The sequence below is a fragment of the Apis cerana genome, linkage group LG2 (assembly GCF_029169275.1).
Source record: "Apis cerana isolate GH-2021 linkage group LG2, AcerK_1.0, whole genome shotgun sequence".
Taxonomy (NCBI): domain Eukaryota; kingdom Metazoa; phylum Arthropoda; class Insecta; order Hymenoptera; family Apidae; genus Apis; species Apis cerana.
This window is the reverse complement of record NC_083853.1, coordinates 1040939-1057136: the sequence shown is the minus strand read 5'-3', so window position 1 is coordinate 1057136 and position 16198 is coordinate 1040939. Positions and strand designations below refer to the sequence as shown.

The 16198-nt window shown below is 23.3% G+C and overlaps 1 protein-coding gene and 1 long non-coding RNA gene across 3 annotated transcripts; one reads left to right on the top strand and one right to left on the bottom strand.

Annotated features, from left to right (window-relative positions):
• The first annotated feature begins 2874 nt into the window (after nt 1–2874).
• Nucleotides 2875–7204, top strand: LOC107999574 (uncharacterized). Of its 2 annotated transcripts, none has more exons than XM_028667547.2 (6): nt 2875–3265; nt 5442–5848; nt 6464–6563; nt 6649–6723; nt 6805–6960; nt 7048–7204. In XM_028667547.2, exons 1-6 carry the CDS (start codon nt 2972–2974, stop codon nt 7111–7113), a joined length of 1098 nt encoding a protein of 365 aa, XP_028523348.1. In that variant the 5' UTR covers nt 2875–2971; the 3' UTR covers nt 7114–7204. The 2 variants fall into 2 exon arrangements, with proteins under 2 accessions (XP_028523348.1, XP_016914987.1); XM_017059498.2 differs by having other exon boundaries at nt 6622–6723.
• Nucleotides 7205–8558: 1354 nt separating this feature from the next.
• Nucleotides 8559–14311, bottom strand: LOC107999606 (uncharacterized). Its single transcript, XR_001766377.3, has 3 exons — nt 9724–14311; nt 9382–9647; nt 8559–9308 (listed from the first exon to the last, which is right to left on the bottom strand). It is a non-coding gene; the product is annotated as an uncharacterized LOC107999606 (long non-coding RNA).
• Nucleotides 14312–16198: the final 1887 nt, after the last annotated feature.

The window sequence follows — 16198 nt, the reverse complement described above, 5'->3', positions numbered from 1 at the left end:
TGTTAAAAAAATTATATTACAATCTGTATGATTTTCTTCTTTGATTATTGTAATTTTATTTGAGAAAAATTTTAATATTTTTTTTTATTTAGATTTGGTATTCATAATTAAAATCATAAAAATTAATTTAATTTAGATAACAAAAAAAAATTGTTTGATTTCAACTCTTGAAAAATTATTATTTGAGAAATTTTTATTTTTTTTTAATTTTGTTTTTAATAGCATTCCTTTCTTTTTTAAATTTCAATATGTTGAATAGAAATTTTCAAACTAATTTTCTTTAGAATCAATTTTAAAAAAAATCTCTCAAAAAATTACAATTTTTCAATTTTGAAACTATTTTATACTTTCAAAATAATCTTTGTATAAAATGATTTTATAAAACAAAATATAAAATAATTACTAAATTCTAAATATAAATTCTAAACATATTTAAGTAATAATCAAAATTAAAAAAATATTCAAAATCTTATCCTCCAAAAATTTTTACTAATATTCTAGATATTTAAGAAAGCAAAAGTCAAAAGAAAATTTAAATTTAAATTTAAATAAATTTAATAGCAGTATATAATAAAATAAATTTTTTTGTTAAGGAAAATATTTAGGAAAACTATAATCATTTTTATTTTTATTTTCAATAAAGAAATAAAATAATTTGGTAAAACACATGAAAACAATAATGATTCTTAATTTTAATCGTCTGTTTTGTTCATATCGGAATAGCAAAGTATTATTAAATACTATTATACATTTCGTTAAACTATGTTGTTTCTATATATATATATACATACAATTTATATAAGTAATATCCTATTTTTTATATCATAATGTTACATTATTTATTTTAAAAGGTGAAAAAATTCGATTTATTCATATCCAATGTTATTATATTAGCACTTCGTAATTGGTCAATATTTTCTATTAATAATTCGTTAACAAAACTGCATCGAAAATTGTTGTAATGGAAATTTTTGGTTAAAATTATCTCAAAGATCTCCAATTAATCGATATTCCTATATTTTTGAAATATGCTATGTACAGAATGTTAATATATTTATGAATATAAATTTAAATTTGCCTTATTAAATGAGAATAAAATTCATCAACGCTGTAATAGAGACAAGACAATTTTACTTTATTTAGTTTTTCTTTTCTTTAACGCAAACTTTAATTGCTTATAACTTAATAAAACTTTAATTGATATTTTCATATATTAATCATTCTATTTATTTTGATCTCTAGAATCGATCTTTCAATTTTTTGTATTTTTCATATTTATGTGATCATAAAAATTTAATATAAAAATTTAATATAAAATTTAATATAAAGTTATATATACATATCGTACAATCATATTATTTAATATAATGAAAACTCTAATTGAATGAAAATAAAAAAATTAATGAAAAAAACAATAAAAAAAAAATATTGAAAAAGATATTGTTATATTGTGTAAAACACTATGTAAATTGTGATAATATAATGATATTAATATAATGAAATAATTTCAGTGTAATAAAAATGATAATTATAAGAAAAATATCAAATATGTAAATCTCATAACTTAAAACATCTTTTATCGTCGTATTCGAGATATTTGAAAGAGAGTTTGAATAGTTTGTAGCACAAGAAGAAGAATGTAATCTTATAAAGTTATTTAATATTTAAAAATTATGTGTTTTAATTTTTTACTTAAAAAATATAAGATTCTTAAATATTAAAATAATCAAAAATTAATTTTACTTATATTTTATAAAATATATTTAATAAGAGCGTATTATGGAATTATATTAGTACAGCCAAAAGGAAATGAATCTACTTGAAAAGAAAAACAAAAATACACATTCTTTCGTATTTTGTTTTATTTTCGAATAAATCGATTGAGACATATTGTACTTGGTTATATTGTACATTGTTTTTTGAATATATTTGTATTTATTCATACATAAATATTACATAAATTTATTATCATCATTTATCATTATTTCTTATTATTCCTTTAAATTTTTAATCAATAATATTAGACATTATTCTTTTCAGGTGAATAAGAATTAAGAATGCATCGATGTATATATCTTTTAATTGTTGATATCTGGAAAAATATCACTTTATCTTTTTGATTTATTTTTTAATAAAGATTTATTTCTTTTCGACTTACACTATCAATTGTATACTTTGTAAAAAAAAGTGATTCTATTATCCAAAAATTTTCTTATTTGATTGTTTTATTTTCTTATTAATACTGATACAGAGAACTAATATTTCTATATTTATTTATATATTTTATTTATATAAATATAAATTAATTGATCTATAAAATCATTTCTAATAATTAACTAACTCTAGTATGTAGATATGTATAATTATTTACCTCAATTTATATTTGCTATTCTAGAATAAAAAATTAATAATAATGCAACAAGATACGATTTGATCTTGAACTTGAATATATATTTTTATATAACACAACACAGTATGTAATATACGATTAATTAATATAATCAAACTTATTATATAATACAATCCATTTACATATTTAACCATCTGCTGTAATGTATATCTCTTTTAGAAAAGAAATCAGAAAAGATGTGAATTTATGTACTGAAGATCCACAAACATATTTTTCAAACGTATTACGTTTATAAGTAATATTGCGTGATATTTTCCCTTTGCACCTGTTCAATATCACAAATTATGCCAATATATAATGCAACCAATAATTATTATCTTCCACTCAGGTATTATCTTTAATTGCAGCACAAAACTTATTATTCTTTTCTGAAGTGTTATACTGACTATGATTTATTAAATTCTTTGTGCATACAAAATAATTTTATTTACGGACAACATCTGCAATAATTTAGTTGTTTTCGAAGTAATATAATAGTACTTTAGCATCCAATCTACACATATCGCTTTATTCTAATTTAATTCTTCTTCATTCATAAAATATAGTTTGTTTCTTGAAATTATGTTGAAAAAAGTAACACCAGAAAAAGTCATTTACATTATTCGACTCAGCGTAGCTATATGTTGTTGTTGGCCGCGTCCTTTTAATAGTACCAAAAATCAAAATTTTGGTTTTAAAGTTTTACAAATCAGTACTATAATTAGCGCCTTCATGGTGTTCCTGCCTTTGTTGTATTCGATTTATTTGCACAATGACAATATCATCCATGTTTTCAAATGCATCTGTTTATCAGTAGGTATTACTCAACTTATTGTCCAAACTCTTATATGTTTCATCAAACACAACTCATTACAAGTAAGTTCTTACTTCACTTCTATATAATATTTGAATGAGAAATATATATGATGTATATATAATAAATAAAAAAAGAATTGAATATGTTTAGATGAAATAATTTTTTACTTTATTTAAAAAAATATAGAATTATATTTGTATTTAAAATCATTTCTCTAGAATGTTCTCTATAATGTTTGATTGTTAAAAGAAAATTTATAAATTTAATCATATACTAATATATTTGTAAGATATAACAATATTCTTTAAAGAATTGATTCTAAAAGCCAAATACATACAAAAATATAAAAATGACAATTAAAACTTTATTAAATTATGAACAATTGAAATTTGCATTAGATTAAGCGAAATAAAAAGAAATTGAGATTGTTCCGTTATATTACAGTCGTACTTTGTTTCTGCCTTTTTAACGTGAATTTAAATTACTTATAATTTAATAAATATATTAATTTTAATTGATATTTTAATTGACATTTTTGTTTTTTACAATCAATTTTTACGTTTATTTTAGTAATTTAATAAATTAGTATGATACATTAGAATTTTTTTATTTGTATTGCTTTTCTTATCATATTCTTCCATATTCTGTAACAATTATATTTTTTCAAAAAATAAATAAATCTTTCTTGAATTTCTTCTTTGATTTTTTTTTAATATTTTCTTGAATTTAAAATGTTCAATTCTTTTTTAATCCTTCTATATAATATGATATGATATGAATTATTGTATTTTCATCATATTTATTATATTATTAATATTTATAATTCATTTCATTGCATGTTTTATATGGTTGAATTATATTTTGAAATTCTGCATTCTTTGTATTATTCATATATTTTTAATAGTAATTTAAGTCAATAATTAAATACAATAGTATTCAAAACAAATAATATGAATATTTTAGGCTATGTATTAAAATATTTATTTTAATCTAAATTAAATAATAAATTTATGTCATGAAATATTAAATGAATCATTTAATTACAAATTTCTATAGAACAATTTACTTTTTATAATATACTTTATAAAATATTTATACTATTTCAAAAATGAACTATTTCTTATATAATTTTACAAAATTAATTTTAAAATAATATATAATCTGTAATTTTTAAATATTTTTAAATATATGATGTTTGATCATATCTGTTGGATGAATAACAATATTACAAAACTTTGAAATTTAACAATTTATCAATAATATTCAAATAAGATAATTATTAATAAAAATATATTACCCTCTAATTTTAATTTTTTAATATTATTAAGATTATCATTCTGAATGATATCATGATTTTACTTAGAAATCGTTGAAATTATTCTCGTTAAAATATTATTAACAAAAACTTTTTTCAAAATAATTTAGGCTAGTTCAAATTAATTTTATTTGGATTTATTATTACAGACAATTAATAGTTAAGAAAATTAACTCAAATTCAAAAAGACTAAAAAAGTCGACTAATAATAAATTTGTTATCTAATTCTGATTTAAGATGAGATAATTAACGTAAATTAATTAATTAATTAATGTTATATAAAAATTTATTTAATTTCTAGTTTCACGTTTAACTAAGTTTTGGATTAGATTAAATTAGATCATTAAATATTTAATAAATAATGATTTCAATTTAATGTAATTTAAACTATTTTTATTAATGATTTTTTAATAAATAATGATCGTTAAGTAAAAAAATTTTCATTATTCAATATAATCTTGATAAGATATTAAAAAATCATCAAGATTATCAAAATCATCAAAAAGAATGACATCTTTTTATAAATATTTATTTTAAATATTTCTAATTTATCGATCAAAGATTTTTATTATAAATAATTATATAAGCTCATTGAAATTATACCAATTTAAAATGAGTTTAAAGTTTAAACGATTAAATTAATTCAATTAAATTATTTTAACTAAATAAAAATACATTCGTATTATAATACGATATCATCATTCTTGTAAATTATTTATTGATAATTATTTATTTATATATATATATAAATTTTTTTTCTCGATTTCAAGATTCTAGAACTCGAAATTTTTTGAATTTCAATTTTTTGATCCAAAAATCAAAAAAAAATTAATTTCTAAAAAATTAAAAAATTATTTATAGATTGTATATATTTATATAAGTAGATATCTATTTGTTTTTATTTTAACTATTGATTACAGCGTATAGTCGAAGAAATGGTGAATTGCGTGAAACAAGCGCAACAAAGTGAAATAGAAATTTTCTATAAGTATATCGAGAAATGCAAGATATTTTATGGAAGTTCCATTGCATTTTCATATTTGAGTGCCACTGCTTTTATGCTAGGACCTGCAATACTACCAATTTCTTTTCCTTTAGAAGCAGAATATCCTTTTCACGTCAATGAATCGTTAATAACTATCATTATATATATGCATCAATCTTTAGTTAGCTACCAATGTTCTGCGAATGTATGTGTGAGCATATTTGGTGCACTTTTACTTTGGTTCACGGTTGCGAGATTTGAATGTTTGATCGAGGAATTTCAAAAATGTTCAAATATTGATATGATGATTGCTTGTATTAAGAAACAATTACAACTAAAAAGGTAAATATAATATTAGAATAAATTATAACCTAATATCGCCTAAATAGTAATGAACTTTCATCTGTATCTCCAGAAATAAGATATAGCTTTACATAAGCACTCTATTTAGAATTATATCTCTCCTTTATAAATATGTCAAGTATAGATAAGTTTTTATAATTAAGCGTTTTATAGATAAGAAGTAAGATAGTATGCGATGTCGATAAGAATACTTTTGACGCAAATTTGAAATTTGGACATAATTTGAACATTTTCGCATCCATCTTATAGCCTACATTTGATCTCTTTAGGTTTTCATTTCTTTTCAAAATAGAACATGCAAAAATATTCATTTTTAATCAGATAATATGGTAATGATTTCTTTTATCAGAAGTAAATTGGCAGGGTGATAGGATGAAAAAATTTGTCACACTTGTTGTTGGAAAAAATTTATTGAAATCAATGGCAATTATTAAAAAATAAATATAACATTTTATAACTAAAAATCATGCTTTCATTTTTCTTTTGTTTCATTCGATAGCTGTCTTCATTTTCGAAATACAAACGAAAGTGTTCATTACTTTTTAATTTTTATTTGTTTTATTTATATTCATTTAATTCTCATGTTCATTATAGATACGCGGAAGAAGTAATCAATTGTTTTCGTTATATAGTGCTTTATGGTATAGCAGTAACAACATTTGCTTTGATTCTTTGCGGCATAATACTACTTATGGTAAGTATTTATAATATTTTATGTATCACATTATATTGAAGATAGAAATTGTAAACAGAATGTACCACTAATTGTAAAAATGCAGTTCGTAATCATATGTATCACTATATTGACGGAAGTTTATATGTACGCATGGCCAGCTGACTATGTGAAGAATATGGTAAATTACATTATATATATTTTTGTTGTTTATATGTATATATATTATTTTTAATTAATTAAAATTTTCCATAATTTGTAGAGTATAAATATATCAAGAAGTGTGTATGATTTATCATGGTATGAACAAACAATAGAAATGCAAAAGAACTTTCTGAATGTATTGGTATATCAAAAACCAGTAACGTTTTCTATCAGTTATATAGTACCAGAACTTTCTTTACGTTACTATTGTTCGGTAAGACAAGTTAGCTTTCAAATATTTTTTGCTCCATAAATAAAATCAAAAATAGGATACACAAATAATAAATTTATAAAATTTTAGTATCTCTCCAATGTTTTCTCCATTTTCACTACATTACGTGTTCTATTAGAAGATACTTCAGCATAAATGTATTTTAAATTTAGTTAAACTAATTAACTAAATTAGTAATAAATTCTGTAATTATATAAACATTTTTGTATTAATGAAAATAATAAAGGATCAGCAGTCTTAATAGGAATATTTTATTTAAATTGCTAAATTATAAAAAATAATAAATTATTTTAAAAAAGACAATCGTTTAAAATGTTAAAATATTAATGTTAAAAATTTATGTGATTTTAAACTAATTTTTTTTGCAAATGTTTTGAAAACTAAAAAAATCTGTCTATTGCATGCAAATTATTCAAAAAAATCTTGACAATATATTTCAATATATTTCAAGGTCATTGAACTCAGAAATAAATATTTTATTTTGTAAATTATATCTTTTTATTTCTTTTTTGTTTTTATATTTATATACAGCTAAAATTCTATTTTATATGCATATCTTTTTTTTATCTTTTTATTTTTCAGCTAATATTCTCTTGCATAATCAAAAGAAAGAAAAAATAAAAGAAATTGAAATCTTTTCTAATTTTACTTTAAAACATGTTCTTTTAGAATATTTTTTTCTTTGATTTGTTTTAAATGTATTAATGACTTTTTATTCAATATTTAAGTTTTTTGTCCAATTTATAAGTTTGATGAAGAACAATTATTTAAAAAGTATATATCCATAATCAAATATTTGTACGTATAAACATTATGACATTTTGAAATTGCAATTAGTCAGAATTATGAAGAAAATAAAAGTTTTGTTTTATACAACTTTTTTTATTTGAACTTATAATGAAAATTAAAAAAATATTTTATAGATTTATGTAAATTATGTTCATGTATTATATTAATGTCATCGAAATCGACTAATATTATAAATAATTAAAAATGGTAAAAATCGTTTTTTAGTTTTTCAGGATTTTCATAAATTTTAAAGATTTTTACATTTTTTGATGTCTATCATTTATTTTTGCATCAATCAAATTTAACAAAATTTTCAGGATGTATATATCATAAATCTACAAAATAAATCTACAAAATCTACAATATGTTTCATATTTTTATTATTTACATAAAAATATTATAAAAAATTATCTTTGCTATTTTTTTTCTGATTGATTATAAGTAGTAATTCAAATATCTTATAGATGGTGATGAGAAAGAGAAAATGGAAATAAGTGCTAGAAAATGTAATTACATAAAGCGAGCTGTGTAACATTGATCAAAATTTTTTCAAAAATTTCAAAAATATATCATATAAATTAATTCTTCTAATTTCCCAAAAAAATTCAAGTCGTTCTATCGAATTTTATAAAAGTTATTTTTTTCTAATTAGTAAAATATTTTTATAAATTTATTATTATATATTTATTATATATTTATATTTATTATTATATATTTATTACTTATATATAATATGTATATATATATATATATATACTATATCAAAAAATTTATTATATATCATACCAAATATAACATATATGCCACACATAAATACAATACACATGCAAATATATGCATTAAATAAAAAAATACATAAAAACAAACATTATAACATTTCTTATTTTTGTGTGATCATTTCAAAACGAATACAATATGAGTTTAGAATTGATAATCTATCTATTAGATAAATTATATTCTTTTCTCATAAAACATTAAAAGCATATAATAGAGAATATATTAGTTTATATTTCATGAATATGTCACATCTATAAAACATTTTCTTAATATACTAATGTTTAGAAGAATCTATATAATGTGTTAAAGTCGAAAGGCTGAACGATTTTGGATATTGCACAAATGGAGTGCTTAAATTAATGCTACTGCTTAAACGACCTACTACCGTAGAACTATATATATTCGTTTATAAGTTTTGAGTGAATTAGTGATATTTTAACTTTTTGCGATTGTAATGATTTTAGCCTTTTTGATGTAAATCGTATCGTCTCTGAATTCTATCTGTATAGTTTTCTATTTCTATTCTAAGTCAATTGCAAAACTGTCACGAGCCTTGATTTTTCCAGCAATCCTTGCTTTTTGGGAAAAATGCACACTGAGAGAGAATTGAAGAAACTAATCGCGTTGGAGAGCAATTTCGAAAAATGCTCTCGCGTAGTCGTGTCACAATCGTAGGAATCAGAACCTTTGCATTCATTTCCACGGTAGTCCATCGCATGATATGAACTGGCCATTGCTGTGTTATCTTTGTTTAAATTAAAAATCTGGAAAGCGTTATAAAACCATGCCCATTCATAAATTATTGTCAATTATTGTTGAAAATAAAAGTTAGATTACCTCGCTTCAAGCTCTATCCTTAATTGTTTGACTTGATCATTGGCGATTACAAGTCTCTAATATATGTTAATAATATTAGCTCATTAACTTTGCAAAATGTCTATAAGCCCATGCCTCTCTGTCATACAGATGAGACGAAGTATCATCCACTTCTCCTTGATCGTTGCTTCGATTCGATGATGTCGTCATGTATAGGCAAGATGCTTCATCTGGCCATTTAATGATGCCGCTGATGGTTTTTACAGTGGCCGTGCGTATAATATCATCTGTTTCAAGATAAAGCTGCATTATCTTATCTATATATTATTGTAAAGAAGGAAGATTTTTTTCTTATATTATTACCAAATCGTTTTTGCAGAGCGATCGATTTGTGCCATTTGTTCCTCTGCTGAATATTCTTTCCTCCAGCATTTCCAAAAGTGCTGAAACATTTATTAAATTAACTGATATCGAGACAATTCACTTTGACTTTTCGCAAATCATTCTTCGTTATTCGGTCAACACACGTCGATTAGAAAATGATCTGGAGTCAAAGGATTCAGGTCGTTTGAATCGGATGACGAAAGAGTGATAGGTTGAAAGTTTATTTGTGTTACCAGAATATATAACTCTTCAAATGTCAATTTCTGTTCACCAATGATATGCCGCAGAAGATATTTGGTGGTCTTAATCGCATTCTCCCATAACCTACCGAAATGTAATACGGAGGATTCAGATGCCATTCTATAATTTATCTTTCTAATCTTTGTATTATATTCCTTGTTCTTCAAAAGTACGCCTAATTCGTGAAGCTCATTTCGTATGTTTGAAATTTGTTTTGTTATCTGAATATTGTCCGGCATAATTCTCTGCGAGTTATAAATCTACGCAAACAATTCAAAAAGACCTCAGTGGAGAGATTCGATTAATTCTAGATATAGCTTTCATGATAAAACATACGAAAATGTATAAATAGAATTTCATTATAATCTTGCTATGAGTTCTCTCGCGTGTTGGACTTGACTTTTATAGTCAAGACCGCAGGTAGAAAATGGCCAACGTTACTCGATCCGTAACTGATCTAATACGCATCGTAAGGATCGTGACTTTGTCTTAAAATATTTTATACATTTTCGTATAATTTTCCTTATCGTTATATAGGATTTTCAGCCTATGAGCCAATATCGCTCTCGCAACAACGTTACTGTTTGTTAGCATCCTGCATATAATAATCTAATATACTAGTTCCTTATTATGATTTTTGTAAATGGATGCTTAAAGAATAATACTACAGTTTTTTCCGAAAATGTACAATATTTCGTAATCTGTCATCTACTCTTATAATTTCATCCTAAAAATATATATAATAGAAATAATTTGGTGAATTTTGATAACGGTTTGCATGTTTTTAGGCACATTAACTATGAAAAAGTTTCTTCATGACTGAAATGTTCTAAGCTCTTGCGAAATTAACTCGCATTAACTCGATAGTGATCAAATTTCCAAATTCTCGTTGATTTTTCGAAAATTTATTGAATGTCTTTATTCGCCAATTTCTAATAAATCTCATACATCTTTTCTATATTTGCTGACATAACATATTTGTGCAGGCGAAATCAAAATAAAATAGAAAATAAATCGTCCTGAAAGTCGGTTCTACTGAATATTATTCAGTGATAAGATAGATCTGATGAGGTTTTTGCTGATCCATCGAACATGACATGAACTTTCATATTGTTAATCTTGGAGACGGCGTGGGCAAGTAATATGAATGACTTTCTTCATATTGAAGAGCAGTTAATCGAATAATGTACCCTAATCTTTTTGCCATGAAATCATGATATTGCATTTACAATGCCAATTGTTTGGATAATTTTTTTTCAAGTGAATATAGTCGCTTTTCCGCTTGTTCCCGCTAATCGCCTAACTGAAATATGTTATTTCGAAACAGTATAATTAACTATGTAACGTTTGTCGTCTATTGCGTGTTTTCCGAGAAGTGAGTTTTACAATAATTTTTCCTTGCACGAATTTCGTGGATCTCCTCTATTTCCCAAAATTTGACAAACTGTTTGTCTAAATCACTATTTATAGCCAAATAACATCCAACATGAATCGGATTATGGGTTGTGAATATCTGATAGCCGCCGGCTATCCAACCAAGTTAAGTACCAAGTTAAGTCTTTTGCGAAAATCTATCTCGTGTTGATCTACACATAAAAATACTCAGAATGTGTCTGTCCCGACTAGCATATCTATTTTTTACACATTGAATTGATGTGTGGCGGTATTTCTAAATTTTTCTTCGCTAATGAGAAATTTGACAAAGCTATAGTGATTTTATCTATAGTCAGACAAGAGATGTTGATGCTAAAATTGTTATATCCGGATAATATTAATAACCGTTTCTCTTGATACTGAATTAATCTCTGATATTCGAAATTCAATTTCATTTGTATACATTTTATTTTCAATCTCTTACATAACTCCTAGATAATAAAATTACATTGAAAGTCTGAATCTAATAGAACTCGATATTTCTGTTTTTTTTCCTTGACTATTCTTCACAAAAACCGTAGTTGACAATATGGCATATTTCTTTGGAGAAGCAATAGATCGCAACATTTGTGACATAGATGAAGCTGATGTTCTATCCTTTGTTGAACTATTCTTTCCTGGCTCAAGACTTTCCGTAGAAGAAGGCTTGAGTTTTTCTATTTCATCTTGATGTAATAACATGTGATATTTGCACCCACATATCTTACAAACTGGGCGCATATATTTTTTCACGCGATATCCAGATACAATTTTTGTTTCTTCGTCTATAATATATCGTTTGACTCTTTAAATTCTTTGTATTGTGACAAAGAATGCTTGCATGAACAAGTCGAACACGACAGAGATATTGACCATGCGCCGTTGCTCATTTCGGCGCATTGGAAGATTGGATGTTGCTGCTGATGTTGTCGAGAAATTTCCAAATATATAACCTGTGTTTCTAAGAATTCGTAAAAATCTTTAAATGTAGGATTGCGTGCTAAAGTTAATGCGTTATTGAATTTTCTTGTAAGAATTACTAAAATTATAGTATTCCACAAGGATTTTAATTTCTCTAGTATGCGATGATTTTTTGCGTCAATCAATTTTTTTAAAGTGATGGAAGATCTGTTTTTGATCGCTGGCATTTTTTCAGTAAATAGGAAGATTCACAATTTTTTCATATTGAGTTTGTAAACTCTCTCAAATTACCCTGTAATTTACTTCGGATACGCCTAAGGATTGTGCGAACAGCATGTTCCTTTAACATTACCTGCAAATAATGAAATCTTTGTAAGTCTGATAAAAATTTATTATTCTGAACTAATGAAACAAACATATCTCTGAAATTAATCCAATCCTTAAAAAATCCATCAAAAATTGGCAAGTTTATTTGGGATAAAATTGCTGAAGACTACTGCTGGATATAAAAGAGGAGAGTGATGGATCCTAATGAAGGAATACTTATTTTTTCTTTTTTATACGCGTATCTTCTATAAAATCTTCTACTGTGAATATTATATTGAAATACGCGTTTTCAAACTTGACAAGATGAGTTATGTGTAATAATTCTGATTCGGTCTCTTCAAATAATTTCTTTTATACTTTTATTATATTTATCGTATAAAGAGCTATATTATGTTTTTTGATTTCCATAAGCATAACTGACTGTTTGCATTCTTTGAAAATTTTTTTAAACACCGTCAATAAGTCTTGATTGAACGACACTCATTGATTAATGATTTTAATTGAACTTCCATCTCTGCTAACGTAAGAACAAAAATTTGCTTACCGGAATTAAATGGGAGATTAGATTGATGAAATTGATTGCAGTTAGAATGCTGGATGTTACTGGATCGGGAGCTCGATACAACTTCCCGCTCTAATGACTGCGTTGACTTTCCTTTGAAATCGAATTAGAAACGTACTGACAATTCTCTGATACTGAAAACTTTCTTGATAATAAGGATTCTTGCTGTTCACTACTATTCATTGACTACTGAAGCTCATTTTAAATATTCACTCTTTGACAGTATCTGACTGTATCCGACTCAAAGGACCAAATATTAAAGTCGAAAAGTAAAGACTTTAAATATTGTACAAATGATATGCCTAAATTGATGCTATTGTTCGAAAGACCATACCATCATAGGATTATATATTTGTTTATATTATGAGCTTTGAGTGAATAAATGGTGAGTGAACAAATCGTACTTTAACTCTTTGCGATTAATTATAATGATTCTAATCTTTTTGATGTAAATCGTATCGTCTCTGAATTCTATCTATTTTTTATTTCTATTCTAACTCAACTGGAAGATTGTCGCAATCCTTGGTTTTTTTTGGGAAAAAAATCTTTTTTTGGGAAAAATGAACACTGAGAGGGAAGAGACCAATCATTGCAGAGGATGGTTTCAAAAGATAGACTTTCGCGTCAAGTCAAGATCTTTCACTTCCATATGGTCTATCGCATGACATGTGATTTGAAGTGTGATTTGAAGAAGTCGTATCTTTATTTAAATTAAAGCGTTAAGAAAACCATTCATAAAATTATTATCAAATTATTGAAAATACTCGAACTGTTGAAAATTTAATATGAGCAAATTATTTGATGATGAATCACTAATAATTATTATAGATAAGATTGTTTATATATATTGTTATAATTTGCAGATTACTACAAGATCGCGAATGAAATAAACAAGAATAAATTGTAAAGAGGAAAAGTTTTAGTTCATAGTAATAATAATAAAGTTGTGTAATAATAATGTTTGTGTAAATAAATACTCTCTTCTCTTTCACAGTGGAATTCTAGATATTTCCAAAACATAAAACACATTCCCTTTCCCTTAATAAAAAAATATATAGAAATAAATATAATAAATATTTTTCAATAAAATGAAAAAATGTTATATCTGTTAAAAATTTTTATATTTTTCTGAATCAAAAAAAATGTAATTAATAAAATTTCGTTTTATAATTTAAAAATATAATAAAAATAAAATGAATACAAATATTATTTAATCTTTTTTCATTTCATTGATAATATTAAAATTTATTTTCTTTAAAAAAATATATATCAAATTTATAATATCTTACGATTGTTTTAAACGATTATAGTTTGAAAAAAATTAATAGATTTTAAATGTAAATTATGACATGCATCCATTTAAAATTTAAATTATTGAAGATCCAGGATTTGTTCACTTTCTATTACCTTTCTACCACTAGAGTATACTATGTAAATATTATTCTGATTTTGTTACGAATTTGACGCTAGAGAGCAGTTATGTAAATTATTTAACTTCTGCCAACAGTTTGCCAACAGTTTGTTAAGTTACATGACCAGAATTTTCATGGTTTCTGTTTTTTATAGCCGAATTTATTTTAGTTTTTGTTATATTTTTATGCTGCCAATTTAACATAAACAAATATAATATATATCGCATTAAATCTGTAATCATTTCATAAAACTTATAACAAGTATTCTACAAAATTTGTTTGAAATACTATTTCCTGATAGAGTGGCTGATTGCAGAAAAATCAGAAATTTAGATATCATAAAATAACAACAAACAACATGAAAAAAGAATCAAAATATTTACAAAATATTTTTTTATAGACGATTTTGATTGTAAAAAAAATAAAAATAAAAATTATAATGAAATTGCTTACTCTTTGTTATGATCAAAATTCATGATTAGATTGTGGATATGTATATGATTGTGCAAATATATATTTTTTATACTATATACATTTTTGTTGATCATAATAAATAATGAAATATTCGACTAAATTCAAAAATTTAAGAAGTAATTTTTTGAAATAAATAAAGTCGAGATAAAAAAATCAAGAATAAAAAAATTGTTATATTCATTTTTAAATTTTAATAATTACAAATTTGACAAACAAAAAAAAATAATGAACGAAAAACAAAAGTTCAAGAAATAAAAAGCATAATGATATTTAAATTTAATAAAACGCGGATAATTATTTTCATAAAGATTTTAAAAAAAAATTACAATTTGAAAATTTTTTTATGGAACACATTAAAACTCTTTGATTGATTAACATAAATCTAAAAATTAAATAAAAATCTAAATTATTTTGAGCAAGAAATTTAAAATAAGATTATTATAATCTAAAGATTATTATAAACAATATTTTTTATATAATAAATATAAATATATCACATTTTATCCTTATTACAATTTTTACTAAAAATAAAAAACTTTAAATCGTTATGTAATATAATTTTAAAGATAATAATTTGTAAAAAAGATAAATATAAAATATAAAGATAAATATAAAAATAGAAGATGGCAGTAAACAGACATAAAAATTAATAGAATTTTATATGTATACAATGTGTATATTCATGAGATACTTTTATTGACTTGATTTTGGGAAGTTCAAATAAAGACAAAATTTGATATAAAAAAATATTAATAAAAATTACTTATTAATTTATAAGCAATATTTTAATATTTATTTAAATTTGCATCAAATGAAATGAAGCGAAAACAGAACAAGACGCGATAACATGATGAAAATTTATGAAGTTATCTTATTTTAAATTATTTATAACTTAATAATAAATAAGTTTTAACTGCTTTTTGTATTTATGTTTTTTCAACATTTGTGCTTATATATATATAAATTTTAAAATCTTTATATTCTTATTTATAATCTTATATTCTTAATCTAAAACAAAAATGTCACGATATAATAGTAAATATTATATAAAATAAAAATTAATTTATTAAACATTAAGAAATCATTTTATTACAGAATTACTTTT

Bases quoted from the DNA above. Each gene is read 5' to 3' on its own strand.
- LOC107999574 (XM_017059498.2), top strand. From the start codon at position 2,972: ATGTTGAAAAAAGTAACACCAGAAAAAGTCATTTACATTATTCGACTC. The intron at 5,849-6,463 runs GTAAATATAATA...TGTTCATTATAG, and splicing joins AAACAATTACAACTAAAAAG to ATACGCGGAAGAAGTAATCA. The intron at 6,961-7,047 runs GTAAGACAAGTT...ATAAAATTTTAG, and splicing joins CTTTACGTTACTATTGTTCG to TATCTCTCCAATGTTTTCTC.